The sequence below is a fragment of the Lytechinus variegatus genome, chromosome 8 (assembly GCF_018143015.1).
Source record: "Lytechinus variegatus isolate NC3 chromosome 8, Lvar_3.0, whole genome shotgun sequence".
Classification (NCBI taxonomy): domain Eukaryota; kingdom Metazoa; phylum Echinodermata; class Echinoidea; order Temnopleuroida; family Toxopneustidae; genus Lytechinus; species Lytechinus variegatus.
The window spans coordinates 29,568,875-29,596,583 of record NC_054747.1 but is presented as its reverse complement, the minus strand read 5'-3'; the positions used below and the strand labels follow the sequence as shown (position 1 = coordinate 29,596,583).

At 36.2% G+C, this 27,709-nt stretch overlaps 1 protein-coding gene across 3 annotated transcripts; it reads right to left on the bottom strand.

The window, feature by feature from the left end:
* Nucleotides 1-370: 370 nt before the first annotated feature.
* LOC121420308 (beta-galactosidase-1-like protein 2) lies at nucleotides 371-27,709 on the bottom strand. Of its 3 annotated transcripts, none has more exons than XM_041614890.1 (18): nucleotides 27,564-27,709; nucleotides 25,635-25,789; nucleotides 22,715-22,783; nucleotides 17,405-17,500; nucleotides 16,537-16,645; nucleotides 14,732-14,824; nucleotides 12,357-12,441; nucleotides 11,285-11,349; nucleotides 10,142-10,370; nucleotides 8,877-8,969; nucleotides 8,130-8,236; nucleotides 6,829-6,981; nucleotides 5,918-5,992; nucleotides 5,191-5,281; nucleotides 3,447-3,534; nucleotides 2,095-2,212; nucleotides 1,545-1,661; nucleotides 371-593 (listed from the first exon to the last, which is right to left on the bottom strand). In XM_041614890.1, the coding sequence occupies exons 1-18, from the start codon at nucleotides 27,567-27,569 to the stop codon at nucleotides 480-482; spliced, it is 1,863 nt and encodes a 620-aa protein (XP_041470824.1). In that variant the 5' UTR covers nucleotides 27,570-27,709; the 3' UTR covers nucleotides 371-479. The 3 variants fall into 3 exon arrangements, with proteins under 3 accessions (XP_041470824.1, XP_041470823.1, XP_041470822.1); XM_041614889.1 differs by lacking the exon at nucleotides 27,564-27,709 and adding an exon at nucleotides 26,948-27,264 and having other exon boundaries at nucleotides 25,635-26,107; XM_041614888.1 differs by lacking the exon at nucleotides 27,564-27,709 and having other exon boundaries at nucleotides 25,635-26,431.

Genomic DNA, 27,709 nt, shown 5'->3' with positions numbered 1-27,709 from the left:
TCTAACTAATTTGAACTTCAAAGTTTGACAGCAGAAAAAAGAAGAATTACTCTTTTGATCGGCTAATTTATTTCACTTTTACTCTCTGAAGACTAAATTACTATTACGGCTATAGTACAGAGAATCTTGCCTGGTGACGTATTGTTGGTTTCGAGGTGGCCGCCCACACACAGCCATAGAGTTGGAATTAAACAGGGTCCCGTCTTACAAAGAGTTGCATGATCCAATCAATCGTAACTCTATGGAAATCCATCAGTGTCATATTTTTTTCTACAGGAAATTTGCAAAATTTCCTTTGTTAACAAAGGAGAACACACCAAATTGTCAAGATATCAATGAATTCATGGATATACATTCATATCTAGAATTTTTTTTTAACAAACATATATTTTATATATTGACTTTGCTGGCTTTTCATAGTTGCGATTGATCGGAATCATCACAAATCTTTGTAAGATGGGCCCCAGGTAATTTAGAGGCTAGAGCATAGGTTCTATATCATCCTCATTGTTTATCTGTTGTTCTTCACCTAAGTCTGCCTTATCATCAAAGCGTATCGTCCCGTCTGCTTTATGAAGCTCAAATATGATGATCTAAACGAGGAGGCAGAGGGGAAAAAAAAGAGCCTGCGGGTAAAAATTATTGTCCAGTTTGTATTTCCTTATAAAAAATGAGAACAAAAAAATCATACAGCAAAAAAATACACACATGTGAAATCAACTTTGCCTTTGCTTTATGAAAAAGCTGAAATATTAAATTCTGCATGATGAAGAAAAAGACACACAAAAAAAGAAAAGTCAACGATTATATTGTCCTGTGTGTTATTTAACACTAAACCTATAAAATTCTAATACGATTTATAAAACATTCATATAATTAATTTGGTTTGCTTTATAGTGGTCAAATGATGTTACCTGTCTTAGAATCCAAAAGTGAAAGTCATAACAAAGGAGGTAAAAATGAATGTCTAGTTTGCTTCGTTCCACTAAAATGGCAAAATAGAATTTATATAGCATGCATGATAATCAAGTTTGTCTTTCCTTCATGACGCTCACAATATTGTGGTGGAGGAAGAGGGGGGGGTTAGGGGGTGGATTCACAACAATTTCATACATGGACCAATACTTGCTTTATAAATATTTAAAATTTAAAGTATTAAATTATTCAATATGAAGCTCCCTTCCCTTGATGCGGATCCAGCCAGGCTTAGACACAATCACCATTTCAGAGCTAGGCCATATTATTTTTGCTCAAATACTGTGGTGGAGGGGGGGAGTAAGGGAGTGGAATTAACAACAATTACATACATGCACCAAAACTTGCTTTCAGAAATATGATTTAAAGTATTAAATCATTCAATATCAAGCTCCCGTACCCTGATGCGGATCCAGCCAGGATTGGACACAATCACCATTTCAGAGGCCATATTATTTTTGCATAATAGTAGGCCTCTCAAAACAATTGTCTCTAAACATGCACTCACTACCCCCCCCCCCCACGAATGGAGGGGGGGGGGGTCACAATCACAATGAAGGCATTCTTACCTCATTCTTTCCCTGTCTTAGTAATGGTCCTGGTAGATAATAATTCTTCTGAGGGCCAACGTTCCAGTAACGACCAAGATTGAAACCGTTAATGAAAATAACTCCTTTCTCCCATCCCTAGGTAGACCAAAAAGTAAAAATAGTCATGGTAATTAACAATCATTTTGTAATCTTATGTACATGTATGAGCTACTATATGTACCTTACACATTCTGTATAAAGTTAATCTATGCAAAGTACCATTACTCAGAAAATGGTTAATACATTGTTACCCAAATGAGCATACAATATATCATCAGACACATTATCATCAAAGCTGCCAACCTGAACGAAAACATTTCAGTACTTTAAAGGCTGAAAATCAGGCATTTTCAAAGAAACATCGATAGATAACTCATAAAACTGAAACTTAGAATTTAGAAATCAGTATTTTGCATAAAACCATCAGTATTCTCATTTTTCAGTACTCCATGGCAGGTCTGTATCCTGGATCTCAAATTAAGATCCATGTCGCATTTCTATTGTAGAATCAATTATCACTACAACTTACCTTCATATTTACAAAAGTGTCTTTGGGTTGGCTATCCTGAATTTCTAACGTTGCTCTATAGAGGGCCGGCTGCTTCTCGTGCCCTTCGAATGTGCTCCATTTCTTAGAAGTTGAAACACTGCCAAAGTGAAAGGAAAGAAGAGACTGGGATGCTTGATAGGATTTCAAAATTTACATTGATTTTTAAAACAGCGACATGGGTTAGGTCCAATAAATATTAGAATATTGTTATTACCACGCTTTGTTTAATTTCAGCAAGGTCTTTATAAGGAGAAATGGAATTGTGGGGGAATGATAAAATAACCATTGTTTCATACATTTCATTTGGCTTTTCAAACAATAATAATTATAATAATACATGTAACTTAAATATAAAGCGCAAAATCCACTCTGTAGAGTGCTCAAGGTGCAAGAATGAAATAAGGAAGTAAAAAGAAAGGTTTTAAGAACATTTTAGGAGGACTCGACGGAGATATAATTTTGATGTCTTCAGGAAGTCTGTTCTTCCTTTCAGGAAAAATATATGGAAAAATTGGTCAACTGCAAGAATTGATTTGCCAATCTTACTATGATATTCTTCCTTAATAAAATAAAAAAAAAAGACTTTTAAAGCTCATAGCAATTTTTCCACCTTCCCTCGAATTATCTTTTAACACATTGTGTACTGGATTGTCTGGAACCAGTTAATCCCTGTACAAAGTTAAAGGAAACCAAAACCCAAGAAGAGAAGTAATCTTATTGGAAAGAGTAAAATGAGAGGAACATTTTTTTAAAAGTTTCATCAAAATCGGTTATGAAAAAAGCAAGTCATGGGATTTTGAAAACTCTTGTACTTTCTATGGGCATCCTCAAATTGGCAAACGTGCTTCAAAATGGCTGATTTTGTGGACAACTCTCCATTAGTTTAGTACAAAAATTTTCAGATTTTCCTCATTATCATTCTAATTGCATCTTGCCTCCTTCTAAGTACAACAAGACTTTTTAATCGTCCATAACTTGCTGATTTCATAACCGATTTTGATGAAACTTTTTTTAAACTGTTCCTCTCACTTTACTCTTTCCAATAAAATTGCTTGTCTTCTTGGGAATTGGTTTCCTTTAATGGGAATTACAAACTTCAATAGTCAATATTAGTATTTCCTTCAAGAAAGGGGGGGAGGGGCATGCAAATGTTAAAAACCAAACAAGCACATATTTAAATAGAATGATACAATGAAACATTTGATTTGATAAAACACACTGCAATAATATTTGCCATCATTACAAGAAAACAATCAGGCAAACATCGCCAAAACACTTTCACCAAGCAATTAAATAATCTTGAAATGAACATTAGTTTTCAGGATACTTACGCTTCCATGAAGTGTTTTGTAAACTCCATCGGATACATCTCCCATTTTACTTGCTTTTTGTCGTTGATCATAACATCCCCTAACAGACCTGAAACAGGGAGGCAAAAGAATCTGTTCATGAGAGAATTCTGTCTTCACAATAGTCCGGGGGGGGGGGGGGGGGCACTTACATTGACGAGTGGATACCATGCACGACTAAAAAACACGTAAAAAGGATGTCTTTTTCAAGATAGGGCATTTTATGTATGTAACGTGATATAAGGGTGTCAAAAACACAGAAATAATGAAAAAAAAGAGTATCGATTTCGCTAGGAAAGCTACGAGTTTAGGGTCAAATTTGCAGGGATGATAAAACAAAATTAAAATGTTTTATAAAGGATGTCCATTTTGCCCCAATACTACGTGAAAATTTAGAGTCCTATTTGCGCGAGCTGTGGAAGGTGGGGCCGTACTAAACCAAATGATGTGTAAAGGTAAAACCGACCCGTGACATAACAATAAAATATTGCTGTACTTGTTTAGGGGTTCATTTCAGAGAATTAAGAGTATCGTTTTGCTTCCAATACTTATTAAGGGTAGGGTTTCACACGCCAATACTTAAGGGGTGCATTTTTATAATATGGAAAATACATGTTTAGGGGGCTTTTCGAGACCCCATGGTCCCGCATGGTATCCACTCGTCAAGGGAAGTGCCCCCCCCCCGGACAAGAGTACTTTTCCTTCTGAAAGGCTTTCATAAGGAATGTGATCTCCAACATCATCATTACAAGATGGTATTCTTCATCTTGTCTCGTGCCTTCATTATTAGACTCATTGAAAGTAAATGTGCAATGATCAAACAGCAACATACAGGGTTCCCGCAGATATTTGAAAACATAATTCCATGAGTTTTCCATGCCTAAATTTGCTGCTTTCCATGACTTCCTGTGATGTCCCCGAGAATTAAGTAGAATTTGGGATGTCACAAAACTTGGAAAATGGAAATCATGAACACCACTTATAATAGCAGAGTGTGATCACAAAGTAGGCGAGTTGCGAGACATGACAAACTGAAAAGCTGCCATAGCCAAGAGGTTAAAGAGAAATGCCAGTAGTTGCAGTAAACACTGATTTCATGAGAAAGTCTGTAAAACCAGGCTTAATCGTCAGTATATCATCGAGGATCTAGATCTGGTACAATTACATAAACTGAACTTTGTGAAATCTTGAAACCTACGCTGAAAAATGATCACACTGAATATCACCAACACAGATAGGCACACGTGGGACAGTGTATTAATATTGCTGGAATAAAGACTCGACGGAAGTGACCAAATCCGCACTTATTTTGCTTATTTCTCAGCAATTACACAATTTCTTCCAGAATTCTTTGGCACATATTTTTTTATTCATACAAACAGACACTTGGGTGGTCATTATATTAGATTCTGTAACAAGTCATTTTGAGATCGTTACCAAAACTGGAATTTATCTTTAATGCAATTCCATGTCTTCACAAATTTTCCAATTCACTGACTTTCCATGACCACAATTTTTTCCAGAATTTTCCATGACTGAGGGAACAACTGAACATGACACTTATTAAGAAGACTTCGCTAAGAAGAGGGAATGAAAGCAAAAGAGGAAGAGTGAAGGACAAGAGAAGGGAAAATGGAGAGGCAAAATGAGAGAAAGATAGAAAGAGAGATAGAGGGAAAATGGGGGAAGGGTGACTTGAATATATATTGTTTTAATAATCACTCACCTTTTTTCTCGGTCTGGATATCCTTATCATAGTTGACCCTCCCAAGATTCTCAACCAGAATGTCAAGTACATTGTTGGCATCTTTTCCATTCTGTACAAGACAGAAAAAAATATCATAGACAATGGTTTTCTGATAACCATGGCTTAGTTCAAACTGGGTTAACTTAGACCACACTTCATATAGTGCCAGAAATCTACAGGACAGAAAAATAATAATAATAATAATAATTAAGTACCATTAGATGGTTAAGAAAATTGGCTCAGATCTTCACAATTCATACACACTATCAATGCGTATTGTGATAAAACAGCATTCATATTTTTACTTTAAATCTACAGATCTTTCTTTCAATACTAAAACTCATAGGTAGCAAGAGACTGATCAATATCTTTTACCAGGACCAACACTTGCCCAAGAAAGATATATGGTGTACCATAAAACCTACTACACTATTCTTCTTCGCCATGGAAACCTTCAGAAGCTTTATCTTTATATCTTTAACCAATTACCTACTGGAATCAGATTATCCCTAACAAAGTCTTTGAGAACCAAAGAAATGAACAAGGGAATCATGACACAAGTAGGGATAATGGCACAAGTAGTCAGTGATTTTCACAGTAATGAAATAAGCTACTGAAATCCTTGCATCTGATTGGCAAGGAGCTGATTAGCAAGTGAAAGTCAGTGACAAATCTTTTCATGAAACACACCCCCAGATTAACTTACAGTGAGCTCTAGACTCCGATCCTCCTCTTCGGTCTTCCTCATCAAGACCCCAACCTCATCTCCATTCAAGAAAACCTGTATGCAAACAGAGAAAGGTGCTGGAACAAGTTTCAAAGAAATGTGACCCTCTCTCTGTTTTTGAAAGTATTTACTAAAAATCTGAAAACTCTGATTTTTAATCAATAATCTTTCCATGTATTGTTATCTTTGTATGTTCCGAACCGATGTGTAAAGCCCTGTGAAACACTGTTATTCCGTAAGAGTGATAAAAAAAACACACTAGTATTAGTATTATTAAGTGAACACATATATTAGACAAAATATTATATGGGCTGAATGGCAAATAGATTGAATTAACCAAAGAACAAGAAGCTGTGTATAATCACAACGTAAACGTCTTCTCCAATTAACAAGGAGGTTCGTGAACCACAAGTCTCGCCTGATTCCGTGATCAATCAAACATGCAATATGATCTTTTGACCCTAGATGACCTCTGACCTTTTGACCCCTAGATGACATTTAACCCCATCAACTTCATGGATCCACATGTGGTCTTATCCAAGGATCATATGTACCAAGTGTGAACATAACTGAAGCAGAAAAAGAAATGAGAGCAAGTTGAACAAAAACTTGACCTTTTGAGCCCTGACCCCATCATCCTTAGCAGCACACATGTGGTATTACTCAAGGATCATATGCACCAAGTATGAACACAATTGATGCAGAAATTACCTAATAGGAGAAAGTTGATCAAAAAAAATTAAAATTTTTGTAACAGACCAACAGGATAAGTAAGCACTACATGTAGGTCTCTACCAAACTTTGTTCAGGTGAGACAAATCCCTAACCCAAACACCTCGACCCAAACGAACCAGCTCTCTCAGTTTTAGGGTAAAGGATGGACACATTACCTGTGCTCTGTCTCTTGGAGATCTTGACAAGGTCAGTTTGGTTGGTTTGGTATTAACTCTGCTCCTGTAAAGCAGGAATCCAAAACTCTGTCCACCCCCGTTGTTGATTGGAAGCTTCTCCATGGCAAGTATGTCATCATTATAAATGGGTTTCTGCATTGTCAAAAAAGGGGAAGGGATGAAAAGTGATGTTTAATAGTTTTATCTTAAACTTTAATTCAGGGCCACGTCTCACAAAGAATTACGATCGATCAAATCAACCACAACTATGGAAAGCTAGCAAATATAAACATCTAAAATACATGTTGGCTCTAAATCTTTACTAGATAAGATGTATATTCATACATTCACTGTTTGCTTGATATTTCAGTATTAAGCTTCTCTTTGTTTACAAAGGACATTGTGCAAATTTCCTGAAAATATTATGACATTGATGGATTTCCCTATAGTTTTGGTTGATCAATTGTAACTCTCAGTAAGATAAGGCCTAGAAGTAATAGTTTAGTTTAGTTTACTCCAATGATGTTGTAGGACTAAGCCTATTCATCGATCAAAGTGTCTATTGCTGCTCTCCTTACGCTGGTGCATTAATGTGACATACCAACTGTAATCATTTGACTACCAGTACTTGATAATGACAAAAGTTCCTGTACAGTGCATAGCACGTAATGATTTTAATGTCTCTACGCGCTCCCAAAGGACTTTACATGTAGATATATTAACCCAGCTTTAGATTGGTGGCCGTAATTGTATGCATCTCGAAGAATAAATTCATGCCACGTCCCCATTTACCTCACCTGGGTGAGTGCAGCACAATGTGGATCAATTTCTTAGTGAAGAAAATCAAGGCCATGGCTGGGATTTGAACCCACATCCTTTTGTTTCAAAGTCCGGAGACTATTCCACTGGGCCATAACGCTCCACATGAGCATGTGTCTTACCCCATTGTGATCATGTGACTTAACCTATTAACTCTTTGTGCATTGACATGTTACTTATCCAAGTGTGATCAAGGGACTTACCCTACTTTGTGATCATGGGACATGCCTACCTGTGTGATTAGGTGGCTTATCCCACTCTTGAGATAATATGACTTCGCCAAATAATGTGATCATGTGACTTATCCCACTATGTGATCATGTGACTTATCCCACTGGGTAATCATGTGACTTACCCCACTCTTGAGATAATATGACTTAACCAAATAGTGTGATCATGTGACTTATCCCACCAGGTGATCATGTGACTTACCACACTGCATGATTACGTTACTTATGTCACTGCGTGGTCATGTGACTTACCCCACTGATCTCTAGCAATGCAGCCAGTGACATGGTTTCTTGAACTTTGACTTCTGAGTATGCCACTTTACCTATAGCAACAGGAAGCTCTGGCAAGGTACTGGGAACTGAAGGAAACAGACAATAATCAACATTACATCAGAGAGTTCCACTGCTCAGTACTCTCCATCAGAGATGAAGTCAAAGCCGGCCTCAAGGCCATATTTTACCGGCTGTGGCCTCGACCCAAGTCACATGTACAAAATCTATGGAAGAACACTTTCCTCCAATGGCCTTGAGACTTGGATCTACCAGCCTCAACTACATTCCTGCCCTCCATTATAACCAGCAATACTAACAACATTATCCTGTTCATATTCTTGAAAACTACATTTATTTCATTTATTTATCTATCTATCTATTCATTCATTCATTCATTCATTCATTCATTTATTCATTTATTTATTCATTTATTTATTTATCTTATCTATTCATTTATTCATTCATTTATGTATGTATTTATATAAATATATTCATTCATTCATTCATTCATTTATTTTATTCCTAAGGACGGGGTATTATTCTGCATTTGTTATTAAAGGGCTTAGAGACCTGTGATATGTGTTGAGGAGATTTCAACTGGTAAATGGTTTGTTTTATTGGATTTTGCTTTGATTTTCACTCTGAATTTTAGTGTAAAGTTTTTACCAAAATTCAGTGAAATTTTTGCATGTTCTCTCCCACTGAAAACTATAGACTCTATCCTACCTCTCCCCGAAGGAGTGTGCTTCTGTATGACTTCTTTGATTTTGAAGAATTTCTCTGTAGGCTCGCCAGACTCAGAGAGAGGAGCATCGTAATCTGAAAGATTATAATGAACAAAATTCCCCGGCATGATTTAGTGAAATTTAAAGAAAAATAATTATTTTTTCATTCCATTATTCTGACATGGCTTTTTTCTATCACTCAATAAGTCAATTTTGTAAAAGTATGATGAAATTTTGAAAACTTATGCCTGGGTATTAAGATTTGGTCTAAATTAAACAGCACTTAGTCTACATATGATTTATAGATTAACTCAAGTTTCATTTGACAAAGTGCAAAACAATTCGTAGAGGAAATAGAAATAAGAGTATAAGACCATTTGTGCATTAGACCATTTAACAATTAGATTAATTGGTTATCAGAGTAACTTAGTGTTGAGTAGACCAAGCGGTAATATGACCAAATTGACAGTAGATCAAATGGAAATAGCCCTTGCGGCATTGGACGGAGTAGACCAAGCGCTTATAGACCAAGTTAATATGAAAATAAACCCCATAGTTAGACCCAGCAATTAGACCAGTGATATTAGACCAAATAAGATTAACCCTTTCCATGCATGCTTTGCTCAAATACACACTCGGTGCCGCGCGAACTTTGCATTTCATGCTCAAAGAAACAATGCATTGTTTCCCTCCCTGAAAATAATTCTGCAGATTACAGGTTCAAGGTCCAGTGCACATAGACTTAAATAGCCCATGCGGTATTATACAAATAATGCACGTAAGCGTGCATGCAGGGCCAAATAATTAACGACGTGCGAGAAGAGCCAATGGACATACCGCACCAAGGTTCACAGGACCGAGTGCGGTATATCCATTTGGCGAGTTGAGCACAGAGTTCATTATTTAGGTCCTCTATGCACAAGAATGCGCACATTGTTTGCTTTATACTGTAACCCCCTCCTCCCCCATGTTGCTGAGTTGCCCTGAATGCTATAATTGATATAAATTCTAGATAATTCCAGCTCATTCCAGACCTCGCACTATCCTGCACTCTGACGTCAGAGTGCAGGATAGTACTTCTGGTATGATGTCAGAGTGCAGGATAGTGCATTTTGGATGCAATAGTGCAACTCGCTGAATATCATGTGATCCTATTTGGACCAATCAGATTACAGAACAATCTTGGGAGTTGCATAATACCCATTATGAGTAGACAAAATGCTTATCTCAGACAAAGTGAATACAATCCCAATTGATAGATCGTACCATAGCTAGTTACGGTGGGTTTGTAGATGCCCTTATCTACGTTGCCTCCGTTCATGAACCCAAAGTTCGTCCCGCCGTGGTACATGTAGAAGTTGATGGACGCTCCCTTGACCAGGATACTCTTGGTGAGGTCGGCAATGCCATCGGCCGAGTAGATGTGATGCTTCTCACCCCAATGGTCAAACCAGCCCGACCAGAACTCCATGGTCATCAAGGGGAGATTGTCACCCTGATAAGGAGAGAGAGAGAGAGAGAGAGAAGGGAAGATGAGATATACTTGTACATTTGTATGATGGTCCTGTATACAAATGAATATTCATGAAAAGATCCATTCAATGAGGCATAGCCGAGTTGAATGGATCATTCATTTCATTTTTAACCGAATGAAGTATTCTGTCCATTGCACGAATGGAAATAACATTCACTATTATGTATGTGATTTTTCACTGACAATTTGTTATATATTAAAGCTACTGAAAACATTGCATCTAATTGGCAGAGTTCAAAATTGTCAGCAAGGATCACTGACAAAATTCTTCATGAAGCACCTGAATGTAATTTGTATGATTTAAGGACTTTGTCTCATGCACATAGCTTGTTGGGTTAACACAATGTGGTCACTTTTTCGAAGGTGTTGCAAGAAAATAGAGAGATCAACTTTAGCTGTATCAATTTAACACTCCTTGATGCGAGAGCAGATCAGTAATCGATTCAAATTTGTGAATGATTGCAAGACATATCGTCGCACGCACCACGAACCGTCCTCTCTGCGCACTTCGATGCGAAAGTTAAGCGCACTGTATCTATTCCATGAACCGTCCTCTCTGTTACGTTGCCCACTGTGGCGTAAATAATTAACTTCAAGAAAATATAAAGATACGGGAGGAAACTTTGAAACGTGAACTTTTTAACGAAGACACTGGTAAATAATTTGCTCTCCTTGTGTGCACTTATTGCTGGTTTAAAAAAACTTTTCTTTAAATGCGTTTTCTGCAAAAGTAACTTTCGCATCGAAGTGCGCAGAGAGGACGGTTCGTGGTGCGTGCGACGATATGATTACTTTGGGTACATGTACATATAATAAAGTTGCAATTGATCACAAATTGATTTGAAACTCCTGAATTGGTTTCTCTGAAAGCTTACCTGTAAAGCCTTCAAGTCTCCAAAGTGTCTTTCCACGTTGTCCTGAAAGTTTGCTGTCATCAGAACTGAAAAAAAATACACAAAACTTGAATGTATTTTCTGCTTTATTACTTATGTGGAGCAACGACATTGTGGCCCAGTGGATTGGTATATGGACTTTGAAACGGAGAGTCAAAGGTTCAAATTCCTGCAATGGTGTGACAGTCATTTCCTGCAGCAAGAAATTGATAAATGTCCTGGATCATGCTCATACATGTGAGGTTCAAAAAGAGCCTGCACTGATTGCAAATAAACTCAATACTATACAAATAATGCACGTAAGCGCGTGCATGCACGGCCAAATAATGAACGATGTGCGAGAAGAACCAATTGATGGATATACATCACCAAGGTCCGCAGGACCAAGTGCGGTATATCCATTTGGCGAGTCGAGCACAGAGTTCCTTATTTAGGTCCTCTATGCACAAGAATGCGTGCATTGTTTGTTTTATACAACCCCCCACGGTACCGAGTTGCCCCACATGCTATATTTCATCCAAATTCTAGATAATTATAGATAATTGCCGACCTTGCACTATCTTGCACTCTGACGTCAGAGTGCAGGATAGTACTTTTGGTATGACGTTGGAGTGCAGGATAGTGCGTTTTGGATGCAATAGTGCGATTCGCTGAATATCATGTGATCCGATTTGGACCAATCAGATTAAAGAACATTCCTGGGAGTTGTATAAAACAAGCTTCCTATTTGCTTTGAAATGCATAAAGAAACAAAGCCCCTGTTAAGATTATTTTATTTTTATCCAGGAGAGAAGTAATAGTACTAGTCGTAACAATGATAGGAGTGTTGGCGGTGGAGGAAGAGTTAAATTGCAATGATTAAATATACAGGTACATGTACATATATGTAAGACATGTATCAGTTGGAAGCTAAGTAATGCAAGGTCACATGATGACATGTGACCAATAAAAATGCCTACATGTACATTTTAATGACTTACCACCAGTAGTACTGCATGGTCACATGACATTAATTAGCCAATGAAATTGCCTTAGTTTATTTTTCACGACTTACCACCTGGCAATCGTCCATTTTTCATAGCCTTCTTTGAGTTATCTGATGTCACTAATAATTCTGTCACGCCTTTTGTCACCATAGCCTGAAATGATCGAAAGCAAATGATTTTATTTTTCTGGAGAGAGGTGGAGGGAAGGGAAGGTCATAATTTACAAACATTTAATTGGAAAGAATACTTTCTCAGAATGTCCATCTCAAACAAGAAGATGCAAATTTTGTATACAATATCATATTTGCATCTCCATCAAATTTGCATCTCCTTGTTTGAGATGGACATATTGAAAAAGGATTCTTTGTAGTATGCCTAATAAACAATTGAGTCTTGGAACTCTTATTGGAATGCTCCCCAGGGAGTGGAGAAAGTAATGTACACTGTGTGTAGGCATACCAGCATCCAATTACCAGGAAATAGAAGCACAAGTAACTATTATGATCATTATTGAAATAATTAAGAACCATTTGCTCCATAAAATAAAGTTGAATAACATTAACACACAAGAGAATGATGACTGTGCTGTAGATGACTGCTTCAAATCTTACATAGCATACTCAGGCAATAGCTTTTAGATAATACGCTATACAGTGTACATGTACATGTACATAACACTCTTTGAAACAATACATATGTATATATAGAGAAATTTACAGCTATTGTATTACCTCAATCATCAGATTTTTCTAATGCTAATAATCCAAGCCAATACATGTAATTCTATTACAAATACATTGCATGAACAGCTGCTTCTCAATCAATAGTTGTTTTCCCATTCACAAAACATTCTTGCCAACAGATTGAAAATAGTAGTAGGCAGCTTGGCTTCAATTCTCAATATCAAATTATTCATTGAAGATAATTTAACTACTTAGGTTTGAACATCATAACTTAAAATGATTGTATTAAAAGTTAATTAACAATGATCAGAGAAATGGAACAGTGCCAATTTATCTCAGTGTGAAACTTTTTTGTCCTCCATGAATAACAAAATTTAGGGATTTTCAGCAAAATTCATCAAGAGATAAAAACTGAACCCTAAGGGGGAGTGAACTGACTATTTAGTCTTTCCCTGACTGGATGTTACAAATAGCTAAAAGTAGTCTGTATACCCTTTGAACTTAGCGTGAAATTTCATTTTTGCAAAGAAAATAAAATGCTTAATAGAAGAATTCAATACCTGTTTTCCAACTTGGTAACATAATTACAGAGTATTGTGATATGAATGTAATTAAGTAGTGAATTAATGTGTTCTCATTCAAGTGAGTCTGAGTTCAAGACTACATTGCTCAGAATGTTCACTTTAACCCTTGTCTGGGCTATTTCGACACCTAAGAAGACGGGGGGAGCCCCCCCCTTGTGATCTCGGCCGTCGATCGCGCGATCGTGACAAAAATTGGCTCGCGCATTACCCATGGCATTACATGTATCTACAAAACTGTAATTCTATGGAAAATCCCATTGCTCATTAAGTATGCTAATTTATGCGTATAATCATAAGTTTGCTCTAATTAATAAAATGATGCCCCTAAAATGCTAATTTTTGTTCAACATATTCTCGATAGGCATGTGATCAAATTTATTTTTAAAAAATTTCCACATCACATTCATTTTTTATGTATTCTATTGTTTTCTATTTTTCTTATGTATTTCTATGTTTTTCGATTTTCTATTGTTTTTTAATGGAAAATTTTGGGGACTTTATTTTGACCATGAACAAGATAATGATATATTTATGAATTTTGGCTAAAACACTATATGCATTGGATTTGTAGTACACAAATTCAGGTGTTTGAGTAATTTTGGGTCTGCATGCACTTACGAAATGCTGCATAATTTTGGAACCGCATACCCGGGGGTCACAATTTTGTCCCTCAAAAGACTTAGAAGTAAAAAGTCAGCGAGCAACGCGGTCAAAAAATTTCGAGCAGCAGATTTATCACGAAAAATATTGAGGGGGGGGGGGCTGAATCAGCTCCACCCCCCCCCCCCCAGTCTTCTTAGGGTTAATTTAAGTTTGGAGCCTGGCCAGATATTAGAGTAGTTCAGAACCTGAGGTACGGCTATTATTAAATGCTGTTGATCTGTATACCCTTTGTTTATTTATTAAAACAAGGGTATAGCGGCAGAAAAGCTGAATTGCAGAGTCCTTTTGATACAGAAAAGTTACAGAAAATACATTCAACATCCAATCAAAAAGCTCAATTGACACAAATTCTACAAAACAAAAAAAAACAAAGAAATGTTGTTTATCATGTTGTGGAAGCACGTGTTAAAAATTATAACATGATCTCCATCACAAGTAAACCTAAATTTCAAATACATGCAGCCAAATAAAATGTTTAAATGATTTCTGACACATAGATTAAATTTGACTCACCTCTTTAACAAATTCCATATATGCTGCGCTGTCACCATAGGAACCATATTCATTCTCCACCTGGAATGCTATAATAGGTCCACCTCGGTTGTACTAAATATGAAGAAAACAACAAAAATTTCAAAAAATGTTTTCTTAGAATTATGTAAGCTTCTGTTTTCCAGTGTTTGAATGGGTGGTGCAAAAACCTGACAACAGTGAGTGGACAAAATAACCTCAATGCATGATAAACTATAAAGGACACTTAAATTCAAGAAAAATTAAAGGAAATAGCAGATTTTTTTATTGGGGGGGGGAGCCTGAGGAGTGACTGATCTTTATCACAATCATGTGATCAACAGCCATGACCTAGTTTTTTTTTTTGTTGGGATGGGGGGGGTCAAAGGAGTGAATCATTTTCACTGATTTTCATCACAATAATGTGCTCAACAGCCATGACCTATAATGCCAAGGTAAGGGTGGACTTTAACATTTCACAACCCACCTCCCTCTCCCAATACAATTTCAATACAGCCCAGGAGGGCGTTTCATAAAGCTGTTTGTAAACTATGAGTGACTTACACTGTACAAACGACCAGTAACCCTTTCCCATGTTTAATATATCGCTATGTAATTAAATATAGCTTAGCACTAAAAGAATATGTTCGAGACTTCCAGTGATGCGTAGAAGTCGTGTATAGCTTTACGAAAAGCTGTAGAAAACACCCGCCTGGGTCCCCTCTTACAAATAGTTGAAATTTTTATCAGCCAAAACTATGGAAAGCCAGCAATTCCAACGTCTAAAATGGATGTTTGTTCAAAATGTTTTCTAGATATGATGTGTACTCATACATCCACCACTGTCTTGACAATGCAGTGTGCTCCTATGTCTTTACAAAAAAAATCCCATTGTAACAAAGTAGGAAGAAAAATTATGACAATGATGGAATTCCATATAGTGGAGGTCAATCTGGGCCCTATCTTACAAAGAGTTGCGATGATCCAATCAACCGCAACTATGGAAAGCCAGCAACGTCAACATCTAAAATACATTTTTGTTCAAAATATTTTCTTGAAATGATGTATATTCATACTGTACATTCACTTTTATTCTTGACAATTCAGTATGCTTCTCTTTGTTTTCAAAGGACATTGAGCAAATTTCCTGCAGAAAAAAATATGACATTGATGGATTTCCATATCATTGCGATTGATTGCATCAATCGTAACTCTTTGTAAGACGGGGACCTGGGCCCCATCTTACAAAGAGTTAAAATTTATCCGGGCCTCCGTCTTACAAAGAGTTACGATTGATCCAATCAATTTATCTCTATGGAAATCCATCTGTGTCATCATTTTTTTCTAAAGGAAATTTGCAAAATGTCCTTTGTAAACAAAGGAGAACACACCAAATTGTCAAGAAATCTATGAATTTATGGATATACAGTCATATAAATCTAGAAATTTGTTTGAACAAACATGCATTTTATATGTTGACTTTGCTAGCTTTCCATAGTTGCGAGTGATTGGGTCAATCGCAACTCTTTATAATACGGGCCCCTGATCAACCTCATTACGTAAACCCATCAACGTCATAATTTTTTTCTACAGGAAATAATCACAATGTCCACTGTAAAAAAAGAGAAACACATTGAATTTTCAAGAAAATTATGAGGTATAAATATACATCACTTCAAGAGAATATTTTGAAGAAGTATGCATTTATACGTTGATGTTGCTGGCTTTCCATAGTTTTGGTTGACTGGATCAATTACAACTCTTTGTATAAAGACAGGACCCTGTTATAGGGCTAAGTGTTGACTTACTTGAAGTGGGACAACCTTTGGAATGAGGTGATCAAAGTACTTGGTGACTGCTTCGGTAAACAGGGGATAGGTTGTCCTTACTTTCATTTCATCGTCTGCCAATAACCAGCTGTAAAAGTCAAAGGTCACAAATTAACAAATGTACAATGATTTTACATGCAGTACATGTATGTATACATGTATGCATATGAAAACTTAGTTCTAACATGAACCTATTAATAATACTAATAATCATACTTCAGTGCTTATATTGCTTGGCACTTTATTTACAGAAGTCTCTATTAAGCGCTCTACAAAGTCAATAATGCAGTATACATGTACATGTAATTACCCTGGCTTTCATAGCAAAGCAGCTGTTACGCATGCTGCTTTTCAAGGAATTAATTCCTACCAGGTAAAACCATTCACCTCAACTGGGTTGCATGCAGCACAAAGTAATTTCTAGCTGAAGGAAAATACACCATGGCTTGGAATCAAACCCACGTCCCTCAGATTGAAAGAAGAGAGTCGTAACCACTAGAACATGATGCCCCCATACATGTAGTACTTTTCTACTCTTTCTTCTTTACCACCTTCATAGAATACAAAATGACAACAGTACTATTGTGAAGTAGAAGAAAAGTAATTTTTATAATATTATTTCTATTTTGCTCCTTTTGTTTTAATTGTCATTGTAAGTATCATTATAATTACTACAGCTACATGTATATCACTCTCATAATCATTCAAATTAAAAGTTATTTTCATGATTAAAATGGGATGAAGAGACGGACAAATAGATGGACAGCCTCTCTTGCATACACCGTTAGTGGGCAAGGGGGAGAGGGGCATAAAGTACATAAACAGAGAAAATTGAAGAAAATAATACCTTGGCAGTCCACCGAGTTCCCATTCGGCACAGATGTAAGGTCCTGGTCTAAAAATAACATATAGGCCAACCTTTTGGGCTATTTTCAAGAACTCTCTGAAAATTGAAAAGAAGAAATATAAAACTACCATTTTACAATCATGAGAAATACACAATAAAAAATCCCCAATAGAAATGAACAATACATGTACTGTACCCACCCCCCCAAAAAAAATGAGTAAATAAAATAAAAATAAAAAAAAATGAAGCTCATTCTGATAATTTGTCTACCCTGCTTACATGTACTGGTGTTGATGCAGGAAAACTTTCATTTGAAGACCTGTAGTTTCATCAAACGATAAAAAGATGATTAAAATGTGAGGATTCCTATGACACTCGAGGATCATGTAAATGTGTACATTATGTTCATACTATGTACAAGTATCTTGTCAAACAATGTTTCATTACAAATAAATCAGCTCATCCCTGTATTTTGATATTGAACTCCATTTAAAGGCAGGTCCAAGCTATCTAACTTGTGATGTACAGGACTTAAAAGTTGTTGAAACCAGAACAGAGAATCTTTTATCAATTTTGGAAGGCCAGATGTGACCTCTTTCTTCAGTAAAAAAATAATAATCAACAATTCCACTTATGATGAAATATTTTAATGAATATGCTCTGTGACATTGGACCAGACAAACAGATTTTTTCAGTTTGTCATAGAAACTCTGTGAATTGGAAAAGCCCAAAGTTGGAAATCTCTCATTACTTTAATCTGGTATTTTAAGCCATAAATGAAATTGTAGAACTCGTTATTATGCAAAAGCTCAAAATATAAACGTCCGCGCTGTGACGTACGGGACGTGTGTCCAAAAACAAATGGGGAAAGTGTAATTTCATCAAAATTTATACTTAATGTAAACCAAAATATAAGTTTTACATGGATTATCATGATTGATATATATTTCTATAAAAACATAGCAAACACTTTACAACCTTATAAATATTATGAAAGATGTCTTGCCAATAATTCCATGTTTAAATGAATGGGAAAGGGAAATTCTTCAAAATGTATGATAAACTGGATATACATGTAAACCAATACATTCTATTATGATTGATATTTATGTCTATAATGTATGTGATGAAACAAAACATAAAAACTTTTTTATATATGACCTTCTTATTTATTTATGAAAGATTTTATGACATAAGATGTGAACAGGTATGCTAAAATATACACCCTTGTTATCTATTACCAATCATAACTTTGTAACCAGCCTTTTACCAATATTCAATCACTGATATATTTCGATTAATTTTATTTTTGCTTCTAATCGAAAAATGACCCTAATTAGAAATACATAGAAATCATACATATGTATAAAGTGGTGTGTCCTGTATATGTACATAGTACATCACACATTTGTCCCGTAAGCTGATGTAATTACAGTAAACATGAAATTAATTCAGTAAATTCACTTCCATTTTTTTGTGCAGAGAACTCTCCAAAGTTTAAAGGTCAAGTCCACCCCAGAAAAATATTGATATGAATCAAAAGAGAAAAATCAGACAAGCACAATGCTGAAAATGTTATCAAAATCAGATAGTTGCGACATTTCAAAGTTTTGCTTATTTTCAACAAAATAGTTATATGAACGAGCCAGTTACATCCAAATGAGAGAGTCGATGATGTCACTCACTCACTATTTCTTTTCGTTTTTTATTGTTTGAATTATACAATATTTCAATTTTTACGAATTTGACGATTAGGACCTCCTTGCCTGAAGCACAAAATGTTAAAATAATGGAATTACATGTGTTCAGGAAGGAATGAAACCCCGGGGGGGGGGGGGGGGGGCACTCGACCAAAAAAGTGGTAGGGGTGTGCCGCAGGCGAGACAAAAAACGGGGGTCTTGGAGCGGGCTTATTGTAAAAAGGGGACTGGGCGTCGGAACTACAATTTTGTGAAAATGGGGGTCCTTGGAACGGATCGCCGGCGTGTGAGTACATGCGTATGCACCCCTATGGAACGGGTATGCGTGCATGATGCAGCTAGCGCGGCCTCCGCCGGGTGCGCTCGCCAGAGACGATGGTCGTACCGTCGCTCGCCGGCCGCTTTTCACCAAAATTGCAGCAGATCAATGCGGCCGGAACGGCGTAACAAAAAATATGCGAAGCTTTGGAGCGGATTTCTTTCTTCTTTTTTCTCAATAAGAACAAAATGCTAAGCCTTGGAGCGGCTTTCTTTGTTTTTTTTCGCAATAAGACAAAAATACTATGCCTTGGAACGGAAATTTGGGTGTAAAAATGGGGGTCCCCTCCACGGCACATACCCACTATGCATTATATTTTGAGTGCCCCCCCCCCGGGAATGAAACTTCATTTCACATGACAATGACGAGAAAATAAAAATATTTCATATAATAAATTACAAAAGAAATAGTGAGTGAGTGATGTCATCAACTCTCTCATTTGGATGTAACTGGCTCGTTCATATAAATATTTTGTTGAAAATAAGCAAAACTTTAAAATGCCATATAACTTTCTTATTTTACATCCGATTTTGATGAAATTTTCAGTGTTATGCTTGTTGAATTTTTCCCTTTTTATTCAAATCCAGTTTTTGTTGGGGTGGACTTGTCCTTTGATTAGTATCTTTAAAAAAATGTGACTTACAGGACACTGCCTGTTGGACACAAGATAATCAACATATATTGTAATCAATCAATTTTCAAAATCATTTTTTTCTCAAGTGTTTGTATTAAATTAGCACTACATGTACATGTCCCCACAAAAACATTTGCAGATATAATTTGCATTATCTGCCGATCAAAAAAGGAGATGTCCCATTCGTCACGCTAATTCATAATTTCTTGGAATCATGACCTTGGCATTCATTAACTTTACGTTTTCAGTATAAAAAAAAATATAGGGCAAAAAAATTTAGAGTATGTACAGAAAGCTTCAAAATGACAATACTAGGCATGCCAGATTTAATTTCAGAGGGAACAATAGCTTGGACCTGCCCTCAAACAATGCCTCCTGAATTTCTATTTATATTTGGGAGGGAGCCAAAAATTCAATATTCATTAATATTTTGTTTTACAGTGGATGGGTCACAGGAAGGATTCAATTACAATTAGAAGTTACACAACTTAGTATCACTATGATTTTTCATTATTCTTCAGTCAGTATGATCAAAATGAAAATGAAAGTTAAAGATAAATTCCAGTTTTGGTATGGTAACGATCTCAAAATGACTTTACAGAATCTAATATAATGACCACCCAAGTGTTCATGAATAAAAAATATACATGTGCCAAAGGAAGAAATTGTGTAATTGCTGAGTTAAACAAGCAGAATAAGCGCGGATTTGGTCACTTCCGTCGGGTCTTTATTCTGCAATAATACTACACTGTCCCACGTGTGCCTATCTGTGTTGGTGATCTTCAGTGTGAACGTTTTTCAGCGTAGATTTCAAGATTTCACAAAGTTCAGTTTATGTAACTGTACCAGATCTAGATCCTTGATGATATTCTGACAATTAAGCCTGGTTTTACAGACTTTCTCATGAAATCAGTGTTTACTGTAACTACTGGCATTTCTCTTTTAGACTATTAAAGCTTTTTTTTGTTGTTGTAAGTGCTCATATGCCTGGAAGTACAATGTAGAGGAACAATTACATCATGCAGTTAACCTGTACACGAGTACACCCAAGAGTACAGTGAGTCTGGTTTTCAAGTTCTCCTTGATAAATAGATGTACATGCAAAAAGGGAAATATATGATACCATTCATTTTCCCTTATACACACATACATGTATGTATACAATCAAATTAAAAGGCAACTTCAATATCAAAATTTAGACTGAAAATAGGTGTATTAGGGGGAAATTAGCTGAATTTCAATTTCACTATTAACTAACAAACTGATTTCTTATGTACTCTCATTTCCTTCATTTTGCCAAATGCCAGCAAAATATATTCTGGGTACTAATCAAGGCTATCAAGTGTGGTGTCATGAAATGCATTGGATAATAGGGAAAATTTCTATTGTCAGGATTGCTTTATTGTTTCTGTTTTACTGTTTCATTCAAAACAATCTCAGGCTTCAATCATAACGAGCACAAGAGGGGATTTGTGGGAATAAAAATTGGCAGTTTATCCAATGAATGGAATTTACAGATGCAGATCATAATCTAAAAAAATAGTCAAAATAGTTGACAAAATAACTAGGGTATAATAATAATATTAATAATGATTTAATTATATAATAATAATAATAATAATGATACTAAATAATAATAATAACAACAACAATAATAAAAAAAAAAATGATGATGATGGTGGTGGTGGTAATAACACCAAATACTGTAATAATAGCTAATGAAAAAAGAATTTAAAAAAATGAAAAAAAATAACAATAAATTATAAAAATTATACTAATAACCATCAACCAACCCCCCCCCCCCCCCCCGCCTCCCCCCCCCCAAAAAAAACAATGCTAACAGTAGTTTGTAAACTATTTTCAATTAGCCATATTTAAATCCTGTAGGCTATAATGGATATATATATGCATGGCAAACAGAAAATACTTGTCCTAAAGAAGGATGAAGCCATTGCCTTTACATCACTGAACCCCATACCCATTGATGTTTGGCTTCTCTCCTCTCTCCCCTCCCCCCCCCCCCCCCCCCCCTCCCTCAACCCAAATAGCCGGATCCTTTCATTAGACCATTTGCATTACACAAGACCTCCCTGCTGTTAGTGTTATACTTGGACTTCAATGTGAGCAATACCAATATTGAACTTCCCTGCACAATCACAGGCACCTGTAGTGCAAATTTTACAGTGCAACTCGAGTTTGAATGGAAAATTTAAACACAATGGAAAACAAACGCACCATGCACAAGTTGTACATTGTAAAAAAGCATCTATAGGCTGCGATGCTTGAGTTGAAAACAAAATCAAAGAATACTGGTAATATTCAAACAGTGCACAGGTAAAAGAATTGGAAAACCGGCCAAAGTTCAATTTGGGGGAAAAAATGAAAAACATGTAGTACAGTGTATTAGGTTTTGGAAAATCGTTCAAGGGAGTGTTTTTACATATTTTCATTTTTTCTATCATCTTCCAATGGAATCCATAATTGTTGGCAATCAGCATAAAGGCAATTCTGCAAAAATATCTTTGAAAGGACTATTTAAAAGGAAACACTACCTTGGTTAAATGTACAGTGCATCACTGATGTCTTGGAAAATCCTTTTCTTTTACACTAAAGCTTTTAGTTTCACAAAAAAAATATAAAATGTTAAGTGCACTTACACAACATTCAGAATGCCTGAGAAATCAAAATCCCCTCTGACTTGTTCATGTAGATTCCAAGGGACATACCTGAAGATAAGAAAATTAAATGTCATCTTAAAAGCTTCTTCTTACGGTAAATACTGAGAGATATTGCACTCACCTTCATACCCGATGTTATTTCTTTTCTTAAACTAAATTATTACATGTATTTTTTATTTAACACGTGAGGTTTTTTTTATGAAACTTGAAATCACAGAGTTGTGGCTGTGGTGATTAAAGGTCAAGTCCATCACAGGAAAATGTTGATTTGAATTATAGAGAAAAATTAAAATAGCATAACACTGAAAATTTCATCAAAATCGGATGTAAAATAAGAAAATTATGACATTTAAAGTTTTGCTTATTTTCCACAAAACAGTGACATGCACAACTCAGTGTTATGCAAATGAGACAGTTGATGATGTGCCTCACCCACCATTTCATTTGTTTTTATTGTTTGAATTATAAAATATTTCATTTTTTCCAAATTTGAAAATATGGACCAACTTGACAATGCTAATTCCATATGTTCCCAGAGGAATCATCATGGTTTCACTTGACAATTAGGAGAAAATTAGAATATTTCCTATATTAATAAACTACAAAAGAAATAGTTAGTGGATGACGTCATCACTCATCAGTCTCCTCATTGCATAGATTGACCAAGATGTGCATATAAACTGTTTTGTGAAATTAAGCAAAATTTAAAATGTCATAACTTTCTTAATATTTTATATCCGATTTTGATGAAATTTTCAGTGTTACTGTATACTTGTTGGATATTTCTCTTATTCAAATAATTTTTTTTGTTTGGGTGGACTTATCCTTTGATATACCCATTAATTATCAAATTGGCAGGAATATCTCTAGGGGGAAAAAGGCCAGAGTACAAGGTTCTGCCATCAATCGCTCATGTTTAAAGGCAGTGGTGAGGGAGTTGGGTCAGAGATAAATCTTGTTCCGTACATGAGTATAAGAGTCTACATTCTGCTATCTTTTGGTTGATCTTTTTTATCAGGTTATATACATGTACATTACAATCATTGTTTATGAATGAAACAAAATATAGTATTTTTCATCCATAAAATGGGCCTAAATAAATGAAAATAAAATAACCCCAAGAAAGTTGACTTCATGTTATATAGTTCAGCCGATTTAAGGCTGCTGGGCATAATGACCATGTTGGCCAGGGATCTTGAGAATCGTAAAAACTTTAGAAATTCTCCTTGATCTTAATGACTTGATCAGTATGCTGTGACATCTACTTTGACCAGGAGGGAGATTCCCCTCCCAACAGTACCTACCTTTGCAAAGTAATGTAAAAAGTTTGGATGTTGAATATTACTTAGTTTAATAATGTTTCACAAAGTTTTATCACAACTTTATGAATGACCGGTATGTGAGAAGCTTTATAAAAATTGCGAGAAAAGTCGTGCAAATGTTGGTCAACTATGTAACAATTCTCAAAGTAGGCCTACATTGTATGTGGAAAAAAATAAGTTGCCTTGAATCATGTTCATATTCATGGAGAATACTATTTGGACTCACTTCATTATTTCCAATTTCTCACTGCTTCACCATGTATTTTCCTCCACATTCAAGCACACACTTGTGAGTAGTGAATTTGTCTCATTGTATAGATTACATGAACTCTTTCATTTCTTTCACAATATACCGGTATTAGACACTCATTGGCCCGATTCACAACTAGGTGGTTTCGACAACCCACGGTTGAGTCCATGGTTTATGCAGATTTTCTGTAAAAAATACGCTTATTTTACCGCGTATCAGGCGCGTGTATAAAAAATGTCCAATGCTGATGCGCGCATTTGCCACAGTGCGCCAAATTGACGCCTGTTGCCGTGGTTATCCACGCTATTTCGTTAATGAGTCCACTGTTTTGAATAACGAGTCCACTCTTCAAACAGAGGACTCATGAATAAAATAGCGTATCTAACCATGGTAACAGGCATCAATTTGGTGCACTGTGACATTCATAAGCGCACATCAGCATTGGAATTTTTTATACATGCGGTAAAATAAGCATAACTTATGTACAGGAAATCTGCATAAACCATGGACTCAACCGTGGTTTTTCAAAACCACCTTTGTGAATTCAGGCCATTATGTTATAAGAATGGTACATGTACGTAACTATTCACAAAATAGCAAACTAGAAGATTGGCAATCATTGCCATTGGTCCGGTAGTTTCGGACAAATTATCTGAAGTACACGCTGTAAAAACCTAACCCAGGGAGCGCCGGCCCACGTAGCGGTCCGGCGCCCAGGAGCTCATGTATTGACCCATACTCACGAGACAAGGGTACATGTACATTATGGTCAAAATATCTAGCAAGATAAATTATGAAAACAGAAATTATGCACTTACCACGATTATATGGATGAAGGTTTAACGAGTGGCAGTTTTCCTGACATCTGGGCACAGACTGGAAGCTCAAAAAACGAAAAGTTCTCTCCTTCTACCCCCGTTTCGATCAGCCATTTTGTTACAATTCATAACAAAAATGGCCGATCGAGACGGGGGTAGGAGAAAACTTTTTGTTTTTTGAGGTTCCAGTCTGTGCCCAGATGTCAGAAAAACTGTCACTCGTTAGACCATCATCCATATAATCGTGGTAAGTGCATAATATTTCTGTTTTCATAATTTATCTTGCTAGATTTTTTTGACCATAATCTACCCTTGTCCTGTGAGTATGGTCAATTACACGGTAAGCTCCTGGGCTCCCTGGGTTAGTAAAAATCTAGACACACAAAATCTAGAACCTTGATTTAGATCAAAATTCAGTTTTGTGAATATTTTCCAAAATTGCAAATTTGTACAAAGAATTTATTGTCTTTTTTGCTCAAGAATTTTAAGAATTTTGTAGCCATACTCACGTGGTAACAGTGTTGAGTCCACCACTCTTCATCTTTCGGAGGCGATCCTCCCAGTACTCTGGCACGACCCGGAAGTAATGCATGCTCCCTGAGAGGATGGTGACCTCCTCCCCATTGAGAACAAAGTCTCCATTCTGGAGCTTGAGGCTCGGTTCCTGCAAAGATTTCATGTAATCGAGCTGAAGGTTCTTGTTGCGTTGGAAGTACCACAATATCATCAGAGCGAACATCCCTATCAGAACTAACCATCGTACCAAATGCACACCTCGTATTGACACCGTCATTGTTAATTAAACTATTCACAAGATAGAAAATTATAAAATTCAAAGTCTACTTTCAGAATTCAGTTTCAGTTCACAAGGAAGTTCAAAGCCAAAGCAAGTAGGACAAAAATTATTTCTATAAATTATGTTCAATTCGACTTCATCCATCAGTCCAAGTCAAACAGTCACAAGTGCATGTGCTTCCTCTTCCTGGCAAATACAAACAGTGCAGTGTCACCAACACTCATTTTTCTAGCTAATGACAACGGTAGAGTGATATGAGTTCGTAGACTTTAGTTTAAGTTTAATTTTTAAACAAAAATACATATGTCGTGTGCAATCATGGCAATGGCATCCTGATTCCTGACCTGTATCACAATGACTGGTGGATTCGATTATGGGGGGTGGCTCTAAAAATAAACAATGCTATGAATAATCTAAGTTAAGAATTTCTTGTAAGTTGTATCAATGCTTCAGCCGTGGAAGAAAACCAACATCTTTCACTTTTTTCAGCAGATAGGCGTAGGAACTAGCCACCGGCACTTGTTCACTGCTACCATCTGGCCTGTGGAGAATCTACAGGTAGGACTATGGTATGCCAATGCCATGAATGCCTGTAGTGTATAGTACTATAGAGCACACACTCTAAAAAATCATTAAAATATCACTTTTGTGACCAAAATTACTTATTTTCATACAGTTTTAATTCATTTATCATTAGTATTAGTAATGTGGGAATAATTTTTGTATTCACCAGAGCGCTCAAAAACTTGAATTTTGGGCATATTTTTGTGTACGCCCTCTATTGGTGGAAAGTAATATGGCAAGAAAATTTTCATTTTTTGATCTCTATTTTTAATTAAGAAAAAATGATATAAGAAATCAAATTTAAATAAGAGCAAAGCAGTATGAATTAACAAGTCTAACGGAAACTGTCAGTGTAAAAAAATCAAGCATTTGCCCCAAAGAAAAAGAGAAAATAAGCCAAACATTGCCACCCTCATTTTGTCACACATGGAGATATAACTGAGAACAAGGTTATATTATAACCTTGTTCATTGAATGAGTGGCCACCAGCGAATTTCCACATTGATGTTCGCCGCAACTCTCGGCACACGTAGCGCGGAGGATCCCGTAAAAATCTCGGCGGTATATCACTTCATCAAGATCCCAATCCAATTTACAGCGTTGTTGATCGATATTTCTGGTTGGCTTTCCGAAACTGTGCTCAAATTATTGAGGTTGTGCTATGCCAAGCAATAGATGGTTGTACTAGCTCAAAATATAAATAAAATGGCATCAGAACACACAGAACTGACACCCACTGAACTGCCACTGGACTCCCTCGTCAAAATGAATTTCTGTTCCTAACTAGTCTTTGTTTCAAACCCACCTAATTATAATTTTACAAAGTCGATCTAGATAGTGGGGATAGTGTACATGTACATATATACTTTAAAAAATAATAGGAATTGCAAACATCAGGACAAAAATTTAATTGAATCCTCGTTTTATCCATAGAAAATTTTATTACAGTCCGTAAAAGAAAATACCCCGCAGATTATTCTGTTAAGTTTGAATAATAGACTAAAGTGGGCGCGGCGCGGGCGGGGCCGATCGAGGCGGGGCGGGGCGCCACATCGAGAAAAGAATAGGTAAAACTCACCGACATATTTTTGGTTTTCTTCTGTAAGAATTCAGTTCTTCCAAAATTCGGAAAGCCCCGGAAAGCAGAAGAAAAAAAGCAAATTCAACTGGTCTACGCCGTCCCAAAATCTGTCAACCGTGTCACAGTGCGAACGCGAGATCTTG

Coding starts and splice junctions, on each gene's coding strand:
- LOC121420308 (XM_041614889.1), bottom strand. CDS start 25,918: ATGACGGTGTCAATACGAGGTGTGCATTTGGTACGATGGTTAGTTCTG. Junction 14,825..16,536: donor CAAAGGTTGTCCCACTTCAA/GTAAGTCAACAC, acceptor CTTCATATTTAG/TACAACCGAGGTGGACCTAT. Junction 5,282..5,917: donor ATCGGAGTCTAGAGCTCACT/GTAAGTTAATCT, acceptor TGTCTTGTACAG/AATGGAAAAGATGCCAACAA.